At 54.7% G+C, this 16,088-nt stretch overlaps 1 protein-coding gene and 1 non-coding gene across 6 annotated transcripts in view; one reads left to right on the top strand and one right to left on the bottom strand.

Moving 5' to 3' along the window:
• Window positions 1-11,925, top strand: part of NEO1 (neogenin 1) — a 171,301-nt gene extending 159,376 nt beyond the window's left edge. For 4 of the 5 annotated variants that reach the window (XM_055130593.1, XM_055130591.1, XM_055130589.1 and 1 more), the window contains 5 exons: window positions 242-334; window positions 3,641-3,799; window positions 7,334-7,597; window positions 10,381-10,517; window positions 11,138-11,925. In XM_055130593.1, the coding sequence (XP_054986568.1) occupies window positions 242-334; window positions 3,641-3,799; window positions 7,334-7,597; window positions 10,381-10,517; window positions 11,138-11,221 (737 nt within the window). In that variant the 3' untranslated portion in view covers window positions 11,222-11,925. The remainder of the gene's footprint in view (window positions 1-241; window positions 335-3,640; window positions 3,800-7,333; window positions 7,598-10,380; window positions 10,518-11,137) is intronic. The other variant, XM_055130592.1, reaches the window with a different exon arrangement.
• A 3,719-nt stretch (window positions 11,926-15,644) lies between these two features.
• On the bottom strand, window positions 15,645-15,749 carry LOC129403814 (U6 spliceosomal RNA). Its single transcript, XR_008629474.1, has one exon. It is a non-coding gene; the product is annotated as a U6 spliceosomal RNA (small nuclear RNA).
• Window positions 15,750-16,088: the final 339 nt, after the last annotated feature.

The raw sequence follows: 16,088 nt of genomic DNA, 5'->3' as shown, positions 1-16,088 counted from the left end.
TCCATCCCTTCACGTGGAGTTGGCTCTCGTGGCGGCGTGGCAGGGTTCACGGCCTAAAGATCCCTGGGGCCTGGGCATCTGTCTGCACCATGCCTCCCACAGGACCTGCAGAGCCCGCAGAAGCACCCGGGCCGCGTTACAAGGCTTGTGACCCCTGAGTCCCCCACTAGCCCAGGGTCCCCGAGGAGGCCTCCCTGTGGCCTGGGATACAGGTGTGCTAACCTCCACATCTGCTGTCTAGGGCATGAATCGGAAGACAGCATGTCTACACTAGCCGGGAGGCGAGGGATGCGCCCCAAGATGATGATGCCATTTGACTCCCAGCCACCCCAGCGTAAGTTGGAACTTTCCTTTCTCCCCAGTGTCTAAGAGCAGCGTGAATGGTCCTTTTGACACCACCGGGCCCCAGCACAGCAGATGCTTGACTGAAGCTTTTGTCCACCCAAGGGAAGACGTAGCAGAGGGGTGTCATGTTCTGTGTCACCACTGTTCCCGACACCCGTCTCTGCACGTTTAGAGTAGCCACGCCAATAAGCCCCTGTGTCCAGTCTCCAGGGCTGGGAAAGGAAGTGCACAGCTCCTCTCGGGAGCAGGGGCCATGGTCCAGGCTTCCAGGGGCACCCTGATGTCACAGTGCTCCTTCGGTATCCCGACATACACACTAAGTGTTGATAAGAACCTCGGAGATTTTTTTTTCTTTTAATTGATAGTCTTTGTGCTGGAAATGAGATTTAGTTTTACACCAGGGAGTTTTCAGAGAGATTTTTCCACTGTAGTTGATTCATGTCTCATGTCTTATTGTAATAAGCACGAGTTACATGGCCTCAGACCCAGGGAGTTAGTCCAGGGATAGAGCACTGGCTCCACCCAGGCGCTGCACCTGGTCCCCCGGGCAGAGCCAGAAGTAAGCCCTGAGCACCACAGCCGAACACAAAGAAAAATGGTCACTGTATGAGTGAAATGCAAATACAAAAGTTCATAAATTTGTAACTGTACATCACAGTGATTCTCTAATGAAAAAATTTTTAAAAAGTGACCCATCCACATGAATTTTAAATATCATTTAAAAAAATTAAGAAGGGGGGGAGCAGAGAGATAGGGCAGTGGGCAGGGTCCTTTTCTCACACACAGCTGACCCAGGTTCGACCCCTGGCACCACATAAGGTTTCCTGAGTCCCACCAAGAGTGATCCCTGAGCACTGCTGGGTGTGGCCCCTGAATCAGAAAACACACACATACACACACACAAAAAAAGTGTGCCAAACCATTTTTTTTTTTGTTAAACTTGTGTGACTTTCCCCTTGGCCCTGTTTCCTCTAGCTGAGAGTTGGACAGAGTACAGTGGGCTCTCGGGCCGGGGGTCTCTGGGCCATGGAGGGTGATGAGAAACCCCCTCCTCCCTCGCTCAGCTATAAAATGCCTGTGGGACGTTGAAATGTTCGCTCCAAGCTGCGCAGGAGGCCCTTGACACCCACGTCTCTGGCTCAACTCTGGAAAATGCCACATCCTGAAAGAGGAACGAAACTTTTCAGTGTGACCTTAATGAACTTCTGAATTTTTTTCCTTTTTTACTACTCCTCAAAACTGCCTCATCTCAGCCATCTCTCTGTCAGCAAGTGACGGAGATTTGAATCATCACAGATTTTCAGAGTGAGGGAGGGCATGTTTGTTAATAGGTCCGGAACGTTCCGCCCAAAGTAATTCAGCGCTCAAGGCTCACCCGTGCCAGGGGTCACAGTGGGGGCTCGGGGATGCCAGGCATGTGCTCCAGTCTCTGGAACTGTATCGTTAGCCACTGGACTTTTCATTTTCAATAAGGAAACTTCTTTTCCTGTGGGTGGTCAGCAGATGGAACAGGCCTGAACACACAGTATTATTTCATCTGTGCCTCAGCCCTTGGAGTGGCAAATAAGAACTTTGAGTTCACTGAGCTGAAGCCTGGTAGTCAGATTTGTAACTTCACAGTTTGAGTTGTCTTTTTTCACAAACTGGAATTCCCCAGAGGCTGTGGCCACAGTCCCTGGCCCGGCCCCAGGAGACACTGGCTGCTGTGGAGATAAGGTGCGAGCCCAGACTCTGGCACCACTAGTGTCAGACTCGAGTTCTGGCTCATCTGCCTGGTTTGGGACTGTGCTCCAGGCTGGTGCTCTCACATGGTCTTACTGTTTTATTTACATAATTTAGGAAGACGGGACGTGTCTTGCAAGGGGGGAAAAAACTTTTTTTTATTATTATTTTTTATGAGAGTCCCCTATAAATAGCTACACCTCCTGCTGTGTCTTCCCTTGCTTAATTCTGGGGAACACTCAGATTCTGAAGCACCCACGTCTGGAAGCACGTCCCTCTCACCCCCATTTTTTCAGAGGAGTCTCAGCCTGCCTTTTCAGGTCTGCCCCTCCAAAGGCCCCCCTGAGCGGCGGGCTCGGAGCAGGGGCTCCTACTATGTTTCCCATTCCCAGCCCTGTCCCAGGGTCCCTGAAGGTCCGGCCACCTGTTTGCCTGCACATGGCCAGACCAGGGGACAGTGAAGAATAAAGGGATGTTTCCCTGACTGGGATTTTTCTTTTCCAAGGTGATGTTTAATGACTCCACAAAAATCTCGGAGACATCCTTGGGGACAAAAGACATTTTAATAGACTCCACAAACTAAGTTTTACCACAGAGTTCATGAAGCCCTTGCTTAGAGAAGAGAGATTGTCTTTATTCTCACTACCTCCTCGAGGGGGGAAAGGGCAATGGCTACGGGCCAATTCTCTCGGTGTTACTCTCTTCAGCTACTCCATACAGAACTCTCTTCCTTAGAGAGTCTGTTCCCAAAATGAGCCTTTGGTTTTGTTCCTTATCTGGGATTTATAATGAAGCCTCATTAAAGCAGTATTTTACCTTCCCAGATGCCTGTTTGTAGGATATAGGTGTGGAAATTTGGGTTCAGTTGCTAAATGCATCAAACCTAATCCTTCACCCACTGTAGGAAGGAAAGAGGCGATTAGGAAAGATTTGTGTACATTTTCAAATATGAGTTGGATGTGCCTTAGCTCTGAGACTAAAAACAGCATGGCATGGTGTCAGGCCTGGGCTTCCTGCTTTTAGTACTGGATTGGACCTTAAGAGTTCCATTCTGTTTGCATCCTTCTACGATATGAAGACTAGACAGTTAGCATTTAAGCCATGCATGGCACAGGCTTCATTTGAAAGAGAAGGCCAAAGAATTGGGTGTGCTCAAGAGGAAACTCCCTTTATTTTGGCAGAAGATAAAATTAAGACCAAAATCATTGTGTTTGCTTATGGATCTGTATTTGTGACATTCAGGCAGGTCCCCCAATAGTCATACTTACCGTAGAAGAATTGAAAACTAGAGGTCAGTCACACCCAAAACACATTTCAAGTTCTGGCCACGGTCCCCACAGGAGAATCACTGCAGCCATTTTATCGTGGTGCCCCGACTGTTTCCTCTGTATGTGTGTACAGGGACTGTGGCTGCTGAACACAAAGGTGGAACCCGCGGCTGACTGTCCAGATCCAGCCAGCTACCCGCAGAGCCGAGGGCACGGTGGTGGTGTGCGGGCGGGGGAGGGACTGGCGGGTCCGTGTGTGTCCGTGCCGCATGCTAAGCATTTCTCTGTCTTGTGTTCATTCGCAGCTGTGGTTAGTGCCCATCCCATCCATTCCCTCGATAACCCTCACCACCATTTCCACTCCAGCAGCCTGGCTTCTCCAGCTCGCAGCCATCTCTACCACCCGGGCAGCCCCTGGCCCGTGGGCACGTCCATGTCCCTTTCAGACAGGGTCAGTTCCACAGGTGAGAGACGGGCGTCCGGCCCGGGGGGATGCCTTCCCTGAGCGCTGGCGGCTTGCTCTGCTGACGAGGCCTGGGATCGCTCTTCACTGTCGTTCATGTGTGTGACTTTCCTCTGACTGACCCAGATTTCTTTCTGTGAATTCACCCCATTGTTCTCTCTGTTGATCTCTCCTGATCCCACTTATATTACTAATAATTGTTTTTGTGAAAAACACGGGAACCCGAATCACGTAACCCTGTCTCTTGTCCCATCAACTTGTATCCTAGTTCAATCCCAGTTTCCGTGGACTTTCGGAAAGTCCTCCCATTTTGATAGGAAAACTGGTTTGAGGTGATTTCTGACTCTGGGTTCCCCGCGGTTGGGAGGAGAGGCCTCTGAGGGGCAGCTGTGAGGGGCTTCTTACGCTGTGCCTCACGTTCGACATCTGCCAGGAACCGAAGAGAAGACAGCACCAGAGGGAGCAAGGCCAAGGGTCTTACTGAGCTCGCACATGTAAACCACAGGCACCTTAGGGGTCACTGGCGTTAGGAAGGGCTGCTCTGAACAGTCCATCGTTGGAAGACGACACTGCTAAACAAGCGTGCCCCAGTGTGGAAATCCTACATAATCAAAACATGATCAAAACCAATTTAAGAAATAGTGAAGGTAAAGGAAACTTTCGAAACAAATAGTGTTGTTTCATATGAATCAAGAGTAATTTCCATATTCTCATACTTAGGATGTAGTTTCAGGGGCTGGAGACAGAGTACAGCAGATAAGGTGTTTACCTTGTGCACGGCTGCCCGAGATTCAGTCCCAGCACCCCTTACGTTCCCCGAGCCTGCCACGCGCGTCTCCTGAGCACAGAGCCAGGAGTAAGCCCTGAGCAGCTGGGAGTGGCCCAAACAGCTTTTTTTCTCAAATGTAGTTCTAGTCATTTTGCATATAGACATCTCCTTTTCTTCCTCATTTAAAACTGTAAATGGAGGGGCTGGAGTGATAGCACAGCGGGTAGGGCGTTTGCCTTGCACGCAGCCGACCCGGGTTCGAATCCCAGCATCCCATATGGTCCCCTGAGCATCGCCAGCCAGGTGTGACCCAAAAAGCAAATAAATAAATAAATATTTTAGAAAAAACTGTAAATGGATAATAGTAGAACAAAGTTTGGGTGGTTCTAGGAAGGGTTTTTGAGTGAATTCAGTGTTAAAACTTGCTGCCAGAGGTTTGGATTGCCCTCAACATCCCTCTCTCCTTTAATTTTTGGTCAGTGATAAATATTCTCTAGTACCAAATGAGGATTAAAGCTTGATGAAGGTATATTTAATTAAACTCCCACAGTCACTGACTTCCCAACCCTTTCCCTGGTTTGGAGAGAGCTGCCTCAGCTCTGCAGGCCCTGGGGTGCGGGGGGCAACCCCCACTGTCAAAGGGAAGGGTCGGCTGGGAAGCAGGTGTGAATCCTGCCCGGGTTCTCTGCTGGGAGGGCAAAGGCGTGTCCCGGGGAGGGGCGCCTGGCAGCCTCTGCTCTGCCAACTCCCGCCCACCGCCTGCACTGCAGAGTGGGCGTGCCCGCCTCCCAGCGGACCGTGTCTAGAGGTTTGGTGTTGGCCCACTGCAGACGGGAGAAAGAGGCAGGGGTCACAGTGTGCATGCTTGAAGGGTCCCGGGACTCAGGAAGGGGGTGGGGAGCAGTGGGGAGTCAGCGCCACCATGGGTCGGGTGGCTCTCACTGACCACATCCCCACCTGGCCCATGGGGTGCCTCATCTGGGTGCACATTCGTGCGTACCTCCCCCGCACTTACTGGGGGCCCGCCACCTGGCCCAGGAGCGGCACTGGCCGCCGGTCACTGAGCACCCTGGCCAGGGCTGAGCTCTGGGTCTGTTCCTCGCGGTCACCCCGCCAGCCTCCTCCCAGAGCAGGACTCGCAGTTACTGTGGCCAGGCCGCCCTCCTCACAGAGGCGACAAGCGTTGGCAGCCCTCCGGGGTCAGTCGGACGTCGCGGGGTGTGTGGCTGCCGCTGGGCTCCCGCTCACGCACGCTGCCTGCTCCGCCACACTTCCTTCCTCTGCCCCCAGCATCTCCTCAGCCCTCAGAGGCACGTGCCCAGGGTCAGCCGCTGTGTGCCCAGGGAGACGGAGTGGGAGGGCCGCTCTCTCCCCCCACCAACCCGTGGCTCCACAGCTGCACTGGAGACGGGCTTGGGCCAGTGAGGAGTGGCCGTCCCTGCCTCCCTGCAAGTGAGGAGCCACCCGGGCTGGCTCCATGTTCAGAGTCAGAGGGGGTAGGGCCACGAGCCCCGTCCCTGGGAGCCCAGTCCCAAGACTCAGGACTGACCTGCGCCGCGGCCACAGAGAGGGGGACAGACACTGCTGCTCATGGGGAAGCTGCGCAGTAGCCCCTCGGGGGGTGGCTGGCCTCGGTCCTCCCACAGTTCTGGGGCCCACGGTCCTGGGCTCACCAGAGCCTCCGGGGGACCATGTGTTGCCAGACTCACACTCCAGCCCCGGGGCTCCCGCACCAGCAGCCAGTGGAGGTGTCCCTCGGTTCCCCAGGCACAGCCCTGTGCCCGGAGCTGGGTGCTCCCCACCAGCCCTCAGTCCCGAGGCCTCGCTGCTGCCATTTCCGCTGCAGGAGCTGGGCAGTTGGTGCCGGAAGTTGACATGGGTGTAAGGCAGCCCAGAGCAGGGGCCGGGAGTCGGGCCCAGGTGCCTGCCCTGTCCTTTCTCACTGTGTCCTCACATCGTGTCCTCTGCGTTACCAAGAGAGTGGGTGGAGCCAAAGCCCTACGCATGGCGCCTGGCTCCGAGGATGCTCTCCCTGGTCCACAAAGGCCCTTTCGGTTATGCTAGCACTGTGACTGTTTTCCTACGTCTTTGATACCTCAGTCCATTTTTTCTTCGCCCTCTTTCTGAGAGATCTGGGCACTGCCGTTCACGCAGATAGCAGGCAAGACTCGAGCCCAGCGTTATCGGACTCCCAAAGCCAGTGCTCCCACTGCCAGCTTCTCTGCCCTCCGAGACAGCTCTGCCCTCCCCTCCACTCTCCACTCCCTCATCTCCCTCTGTCTGCGTCCGTTCGCCCTGCACAAGGCAAGGCATCGCCTTGGAGCCATGCACAGCACTGTGTGCTGTCTGGTTGTCCAGAGCTCACTTGTGCTGTGCGCATAGTCCCCCGAGGACATGCCTACAGGGACGCCCGGAGCCGGTCCCTGTCGGGGCTTAGTTACGTGACCAGCCTTGAGGACTGGGCGGGCTGTTGGGAGAGGCCAGTCTCCAGACAGCGTTTCCTTTCGTGCCGTCACACTGCAGTAGACTCGGGAACCGCGCTCCTTGGCGAGTGCCCAGGACGGCTCAGAGCGTTTCTGACCTCCCGGAGAGGAGCTGGCAGGTCAGTGTCGAGGTCCTTATTCCCAGTCTTGGTCTCAGCTGCGGAACTAAGTCCTGTCCCCAACTCACTCGAAAGCCCTTGGCGCTGGGCCCTTAGAAGTCACTGCCCCCTGGGAGACGCTCAAGCATGCTGGAGGCACTGACGCTTTGCCTTCCCCACCTCAGAATCCGTCCGCAACACCCCCAGCACTGACACCATGCCGGCCTCCTCGTCACAGACGTGCTGCACGGACCACCAGGACCCTGAAGGTGCTACCAGCTCTTCCTACCTGGCCAGCTCCCAGGAGGAAGACTCGGGCCAGAGCCTCCCCACGGCTCACGTCCGCCCTTCCCACCCGCTGAAGAGCTTCGCCGTGCCAGCCATCCCTCCCCCGGGGCCTCCTGGCTATGACCCCGCCTTGCCCAGTACCCCGTTACTGTCCCAGCAAGGTGAGAGTGACCGCTGCGGTGCCCTTGGAGGCGGGTGGTGGGGAGCCTCTGACTTGGGACCGAGGCAGCCTCCCCTCCCCTTTAGAGATCAAGGAGGCCCCCTCAGCTCTTCCCAGCCGGTCCGAGGTCTGGGGGTGGCCACCGCCCCCCTCAGGGAGTGGCTTGTTGGGGACAGTACGCACAGGTGCAGAGGCTGACCTTTGCCGCTAGAGTTCCAGGTGGCAAATTGCTATGTCCAGGTTATGAGCAAGCCCAGCTTCTGAAAGTGTCTTGCTGTGTAAGGTTTTGGGTTATTTGGTTTGGGAGGGTTGTTTGGGTCATACCTGCCAATACCCAGGGGTTACTCCTGGCTCTGCACTCAGGAATCACTCCTGGTGGTGCTCAGGGGACTATATGCAATGCTGGGGATCAAACCTTGCCGTATGCTAGGCAAGCACCCAGCCCACTGTACTATCACCCTGGCCCCTCACCATGTAAGATTTTTATAGGCTACAGTTCAGATAAGCCAAGATTGATGACCTCAGAATGGGGTAAATAACCCCGGCTTCACACAGCTCACACTAGGCCCCAGACCTCACTCCACACCAGCCTCACCACGGTGGTTGGGGTCTGAATGATTCCGTGCTTTTCACTGTGGGCAGCCAGTGTCGGAAGTGGACAAGGGTATAAGGCAGCTTACTCCTCCATGCTTCTTTGAGGCCAGGGCTTCCCACAGGTTGTAACAATCCATGTGAATGATTAAATATCAGAAGCTAATATTGGATAATTATTAGAAGTTAATGCCAAGGAATTTTGTTGGGGTTTATTATAGTTGAGATAATGTCTATAATGCTGCTGACATTTATGAATTTGGTATACACAGTTTCCTTGAATTTTGGGCTTTTAACATTCATTTTAAAGTATGGGGCTGGAGCAATAACACAGCAGGGAATGTGTTTGCCCTGTGCTCAGCTGACCAGATGCAATCCCCAGCATCCTCTGTGGTCCCCCAAACCCATAAAGAGTGATCCCAGAGCACAGAGACAGGAATAAATCCCTGAGCACCCCCAGGTGTGGCCCCAAAACTAAAAATAATTGTATTTTAAAAGATCAGTGAATCTACCACATTAAGATAGTATACTTTATTAAAAACAACTTTTAAAAAACAATTACAGGGCCGGAGCGATAGCACAGCGGGTAGGGCGTTTGCCTTGCACGCGGCCGACCTGGGTTCAATCCCCGGCATCCCATATGGTCCCCCAAGCACTGCCAGGAGTAATTCCTGAGTGCAAAGCCAGGAGTAACCCCTGAGCATCGCTGGGTGTGACCCAAAAAGCAAAAAAAATAAATAAAAATAAAAATAATTACAATCACAGCAGCAGCATCTAGCACAGTGTGAACTGAATCCCTTTACTGTCTGGGCACGGAGAGGGCTGGGTCCGTGCCCACTTCTATGTCCAGTCTGCTGCTGACAGTGGCCCGGTAAAGGGTAAGAAGAAAATCTGGTTTTCGAGCTGCGTAGCTGGAAAGAGGAAGACTGCTTTTAATCTCACTTTCTGTTTCTGGGGGGTGGGGTGGTAGGAATTGAACCCAAGTCCTCAAGCGGGTGAGCACATGCTCTACCACTTAGCTCCATTCCTGACCAGGAAGATACTGTTAATTTATTTCTTTTTGGTTTGGGGCCACTCCTAGCAGTGCTCTCCACTCAGGGATGGCTCCTGGTAGTGCTCAGGGGACTATATCGGTACCGAGTCAAACCTGGCTCATGTTGCCGGGCAAGAGCCCAGCCCGCTGTACTATTGCTCCAGCCCAGGGTGTATTTTTACAGCCTTTTCAGGTAATCGTGTATGTTCCTTTTTTATGTGACAGCAAAACTCTATAAGCTATAGTTCCTCAGTTTGATTTGTAATGTGGAATCAGAAACCATATCCATTAACTCTTACTCTGATCCATGAAAAAAAAAAAATCTGTTCTGTTCTCTGAATGGATGATCTAGAACATCACCCATTGATCTTTTGGGAAATGATCTCAGTTATACAGATCCTGTATCTGGTACCTGAAAATATATTCCATCATCTCACCAGAGTCTGTAAGTGTTGGGAGACTTTCAGGCTCCTGGTGATAGATAATAAGTTTTGCAAAATTCTGATTTTCACTTGAAAGTTGGTTTTATATGATAAAACGTACTGTCCATTGTTTCCCAGACTTAACACTTGGTTTCTCGCCTGTTGGATCTCTCCGTGTGCCCAACTTTCTTTGAGCTAACGTTGGTGAACGTTCCGCAGTGGAAGTGACTCTCACTCCAGCCCAGCCCACCCCTCACAAGGGCCTTCATTACAGCAGTCATCATGCTTTACTCTTGCTCTCCAGCCAGTCGCCAGAACATTTAAGACGTGTACTCAAGACTAAAACATAAACAGTTTCCCACTACTCCTCCACTAAGGATAACTGAGTGAGGGCCTGGCTTTCTCTTGAGAGTCTCGGTGCTTGGTCCATCACCTTCACAGAGCTGAGGCTCCAGCTGCCCTACCCACTGTCTCTTCTCCACCCTCAGTGGAAAGATAAAACGAAAAAAAAAGTCTTAACTACCATTAAAAAGAATTCTGCCTGCAGGGTCCCCCACACTTTGAGAACTCAGGGACTCAGATGGTTTTCCTAAGCCCTGGAGAACATTGCCCTGGGCTCTGGGGTTTTCTGCTCCTGCGCCTTCTCGGGACTGGGCCCTACACTCCGTCCAGGGTGTCCCCTGTGAGGCCTGGGGTCACACCTTGACACAGCTGACACCCGTGCCTTGCATCCCCCAGCTCTCAACCATCACCTCCACGCGGTGAAGACGGCATCCATCGGGACGCTGGGACGGAGCCGGCCGCCCATGCCAGTGGTGGTGCCCAGTGCCCCTGAAGTGCAGGAGACCACGAGGATGCTGGAGGACTCGGAGAGTGTGAGTTCACGGCCACAGCCCGGCCAGGGCCTCGGGTGCTGCCGGGCAGGTCTGCTCGTTGGTCTGCAGGTGTGGGTCGGGCCGGGCACTGAGCAGGTGAACATGCATCTTGCACCCTGCCCGGCTCTGCCTCCGTGCGGCTTGTCACGCCAGCCCAGCCATTGGTTTTTTCCCCTCTCTGCCTGCCCCCTGCCTACCTTTCAGTTCTGTCCAGCCATCTCTTGCCTGGGTTAAATCTGCACACATTCTCCCCAGAGTCAGCCCCGTTCCTGACCTTTTCTGAGCAGGACGCTGGGGGAAAAAGGGTCTGAGCTCTCCGAACCAGTCTCTTGGTTCTTCACTCTCGGCTTCGCCTCTGAAACTGCCTCTTGGTGAGGCCTGAGTTCTCCCTCAGAGGAGATCCCGGGGCCCAGAGAGCCGGACAGACAGTTGGCTATTGTCCACTACAGTGTCCATTGTGCTTGCATTGGCTGGGGGGCCACTTTGCAGAGTAAAGAAATGCTCCCTCCCGGGGGCCATGTGACTGCTGTGATGCCTGCCCCCTCCCGCCGGCCTCCCATCGCCGTCCCTCCCAACAGCCCCCCCGCGAAAGCTCCATGACAGAATTCTCTTGTCCGCAGAGCTACGAACCAGATGAGCTGACCAAAGAGATGGCCCACCTGGAAGGACTCATGAAGGACCTCAATGCCATCACGACGGCATGAGCCCTTCGGCACGGCATGACTTCCGACCTGAGTCAGAGGCATCTCGGGACTTAGCCTTGGCAGCAAGGACCTGTACAGAGTGCGAGAGGACCGCCCCGGGAGCACAGGCGGGCGAGCAGGCTGGGCGGCCCCAGGCCCGGGCACCACGGCCTCCTCCCAGTCGGCTGGCAGGGAGCCTGCTGACATGCGCAGGACTGGGCACCGAGGGCCCAAAGGTCGCATCCAGGAAAGAGGCCAAGAAGCGCCACCGGCATTTCACTCTGTGGCCAGGCCGCGTCTTCGTGCTGCGACTGCATCGCCTTTACGGAGTGTAGACATTGGCATTTATGTACAAATTTTATTTGTGTTCTATTTTACTTTACCGAGAAGCGCTATCAGGACCCGAGGAAGTCTGGGGGGGGCGGGGGTGGTCTCGGGTTCCAGCGGGTGGTTGGCATTTGACCACTTGTTTGAATGGAAAAGTCTTTGACTGTGTGAATTGTTGGGGGGTGGGGCTTTGTATTTTGTTTTTGTTTTTTAAATGAGTCATTGCATCCTCTACCATCTGTCCGGTCCATCACTCGGAGGGGGGTGGGGAGGAAAACGTTGCATTGCTGTTTGTAAGCTTTTTTATTATTTTTTTATTCTAATTATTAAAGGCCTGCCTTTCTCCTCTCAGCACTGTGAGATTACAGATCTATTTGAATGAAATGTAACATGGCAAAGACTTGTTTTCTGTGCAGTTTCAGTATGGGGGGCAGGGCGGGGGGTGTTGGGACTAGGGGTTGGAGGGGCTGCAGAAGTCCTGTGAATGTTCCGGTCATTGTCCTTTCTTTCAGAAGCCTGCAGGGGCAGAAGCATCTTCCTCATCCCCCTTTCCTGCCATGCCCATCCCTGTGGTCACCACACTGCACCTGGAGTTTCGTTTGGATCTAGTTCGGCTCTGCTGTGCGGCCCCTGGGCTCGGGGCTGTTGCTGCCCTGATGGATGTCTTGGTCCAGCCCCGCTGAGAACGTCGTGTCTGGGGCCAGCTGCTGCCTTCCACCCGCAGGTGTGATCGGGTGAGGCAGGAACGGCCTTGACCCTCCAGCCCCACCCCTGCCTGTTCTTACCACAGTGCAGCTGGAGGGGCCAAGGGAGCTTTGTCCTCACGGGCCTCCCTGCCCTGCTCCTGCCTCTCTCCTCTACGTGCCTGAGCCCCTCCAGAACGGCGCCAGCAGGAGGGGCCCAGGGCACCCAGGAGGCCCCGCTGTGTGCCCCAGGTTCATCTCTAAGGAGTGGGACATGGGCCGTTGGAGGGACCCTGCCCTGTCCCCCCGCCCAGAGCCCGGAGGGAGCAGGTTTCTGAGGCCTCGGAAGGTAAGAGCTGGGGCGTGGCCTTGCCTGTAGGGTCTCACTGGACTGGCCCTGGGGCCTCACCCCTGCACCCACAGACCCCAGCCGAGCTGCAGAAGGCGCACTGGGCTCTGCGCCCCCGATGGCGCCCCAGGCTGGGGCAGCTGCTTCGCCTTATGCCCAGGGTCACGTGACTGCCACTCCAGGCACGCTCACGTTTCCTTTCCTGAACAGTGAACTTTGTATTCATCACTTGGGGCAGTGGGAAGGGCAGTGCTGACCGTCACAGGACAGGACAAGTGCAGGTCTCCAGACACCGGCACTGCCCCGAGTCCAGACACGCAGCTCGTTGCCCCAGAAACTGACCTTCCCAGAAAAATGCACACGGTGGAGGCGTTCCCTCCCGTGACCCCTAACTCACCTCAGGGCCTCGGCACCCGGAACCTGCCACAGAACTGGGGCACGGGCGGTGGGCGAGGTGCTATTTTTAAATAAGATTTTCTGTGTGCAAAGTTGGGATTTTTTTTTAAATGAAAAAAAGAAAAAAGACTATTCTGTATTGTACCTTTTCACAACTGAATACATTTTCTTACATTTTCCTGTGATTTTTTTTTAAACAAAACCGTTGTGTGTCCTGTGATGTTTTGGTTGAGCTGCGGCCGGCGGCTTTCTGCAGGGGGACAAACGTGTCTGCTGTCTGTCGCCGGCTGGCGGGGCTGGCGGGGCTGGCGGGCTGTGAGGGGTGGTTTCTGTACACACGTGTTTGGCCTTTTCTGTAGTTGATGCTGTAAACTCTATGGCTTTTTAAAAAAAGGAAAAAAAGAAAAAAGATTCATGTTTTTATTTGGTATTGGAAATCCAATACACTTTTTTAATCCAATCAAACGCGGTCTGGTCAGTTTTCTTCTCTCCCTGAACAGCGGGCCGGGGTCCCCTGCTCCACAGCCTCAGATTGGCTCCATCCTGTCCTCACAGCCGCTGCCGGGACGCGGCGAGTCCTTGTCCCCACCCCTAGCGTGGACGCCTGAGCGGAAGTGGCGCTTGCCAGAGAAGCCAAGTGACCTGGCAGCCAGGGCGGCCCCACAGAGCCCCCTCCCCACCATACACACACATGCCCCTCCCCTGTCCCCTGTGCCAGTGTCCCCGCAGGGACTGGAGTAGCCCCTGAGCACAGTCGGGTGTAGCCCAGAGCAAAGCGGCAAGACCAGCCACCAGGGGCTGGAGCCCAGGGCTTACTCATCACAGGTGCGGGGCCCCAGCTCGGGCTCACGGGGGGCATCTTGGCTGGGCCCAGAGCACACCTGGGGCCTTCCAGGAGCCCCCACCCCACCCCCCTCCCGCCCTGACCCTCCACTTCCAGCGGCCTCCCCTCACCCCGCCCCTGAGGGCCACTCCAACCTCTGGGCCCCAGGACCTCCCCACAGCAGCCTGCGTAGTTCCTGAGCCCCATCTTCCCCACGAGCAACAGTGCTGCACTCACCTCGGGCTGGATTTGGGGGTCCTAAAGGTGAAGCGGGGTCAGGCCCTGGCAGCCTGCCCTCCCCCCGGGCCTGTGCTACCCGCCGAGCCAGCCCGCCTGCCAGCCCCGCTCTGCACACTAGGTGGCGCCCGCAGCACGTGCACAGCCCTGGGCGTCTTTCCCAGCCAGGATGCTCGGGACCCCCTCCTCTCCTCTCGCACCTCTGAGTGCGGATGGGGGAGGGGCAGTTTCTAAGAGCAGTAGACGCCATGGCGGGGGCGGGGGAAAGGGGGCGAGACTCATGAGGATTCAGCCTGGAGTGGAGTGGAAGTTTCCTGCTCACCACTCCTGCAAAACGGGGCCTCCTCGAGGGACCCACCGCGAGGACTCTCGAAGCTCAGAAACATGCTGTATCCTGGGTGCAATGAAGGACCAGGCGCCTGGCCGAGTCAGACATGGCGCTGAGGCCACTGGCACCCGAGGCGTGGCCAGGGACGCCTTCCAGGCTGGTGTAGGTGAACAGAGCAAGCAGCACTCTTGGAGAAGCGAAATGTACACCCCTGTCCACAGGACCCCCGTCCAGCCATGGTCCTGCCAGCAGTGTGGGCCAGGACAGATGAACTCTGCCACCAGGAGCCATGGAGTGGATGGGCAAGGCGACCTGAGTGGGGAGCTCCACTGACCCATATGAAGGGGGACACCTTGGCTTTCCAGCTGCTAACGGAGGGGGGGGGGTTTCACCAGGAGGAGGAAGACGGCTCTAAAAGAGAGAAGCCAAGTCACATTTTCCATAATGTGCACAGGTGGCTGGATGCTATGTAAAGGAGTTGTCTTAAAAGTGGATAATGTGGGGCCGGAGACTTAATACAATGGGTTGGGCGTTTGCCTCGCACGTGGCCGACCCGGGTTTGACCTCTGGCATCCCATATGGTCCCTGAGCACCACCAGGAGTGATTCCTGAGTGCAGACCAGGAGTAACTTGTAATCAATGCCTGGTGTGCCCTGCCCACCACCACCCCACCCCCTCAAAAAAAAAAAGTGGATGATGTTGTTCTTAAGACACATTTTTTTGGTTTTGTTTTGTATGGGAGTCACCCCTGGTGATGCTCAGAGCTTACTCCTGGCTCTGCACTCAGGGATCACTCCTGGCAGGGCTCAAGGAATCATATGGAGTGCCAGGGGTTGAACCCAGGTGAGCTACATGCAAGGCACGAGCCCTAGCCACTGCACTCCCTGGCCCCATGTTTTGTTTTAATTTGGGGTCACACCTGGTGTGCTCAGGACTTACTCCTGGTTCTGCTCATGGCGGACTCCTGGGATTATAAGGGATACTGGAGGTCAAGCCTAGTCCCGGGTACGCAAGTGCCTTACCTACTGTCCTACCACTCAGTCTCTCGAGACTCTTTGTTGTTTTCTGGTGCTTGGGGTTTTGTTGTTATTGTTTTTCTGGCCACACCTGGCAATGCTCAGGGGTTACTCCTGGCTCTGCACTCAGGAATTACTCCCGGTGGTGCTCAGGGGACCATATAGGGTGCCGGGGATTGAACCTCAGCTGGCCACATGCAACGCAAATGCCCTCGCTACTGTACAATCACTCCAGCCCCCTCAAGACACTCTTTTTTTATAGTATGCCTTTATAGAACTTTTTTTTAAAATATGGAACACTTCACGAATTTGCGTGTCATCCTTGCGCAGGGGCCATGCTAATCTTCTCTGTATGGTTCCAATTTTAGTATATGTGCTGCCGAAGCAACAACCTTCAAGACATTCTTGACTCAGCTCGGGACTTGAGTTTTAGAAATGAAGGCCTAGACCTGCAGCTCAGAAAGGGTTAAAGGGAGGTCTTGCTGTGCATCAGAGTAAGGATTTGGAATTTCCTGAAATAACCGGGAAGCAGGAGGTAGCACTGACAGCAGGTATAATTAACAAGATGGCAAAATAATGGAGGGCTATGTGGGAAGGCACCCCCAGTGGGAAATGGTCCCCCCGAGGTGCCCCATAGGACTTTCTAAAAGGAGAAGATGTGAGGGATAATTTGGTGCTGTCTGTTCTCTGCGGGCCCAGGGGAAAGCCCGGACACTCCAGGGTGGCCTC

This window comes from Sorex araneus, chromosome 3 (assembly GCF_027595985.1).
Source record: "Sorex araneus isolate mSorAra2 chromosome 3, mSorAra2.pri, whole genome shotgun sequence".
Taxonomy (NCBI): domain Eukaryota; kingdom Metazoa; phylum Chordata; class Mammalia; order Eulipotyphla; family Soricidae; genus Sorex; species Sorex araneus.
Note: the sequence above shows the minus strand (reverse complement) of the source record. Positions and strands in the feature narration are given on the sequence as shown.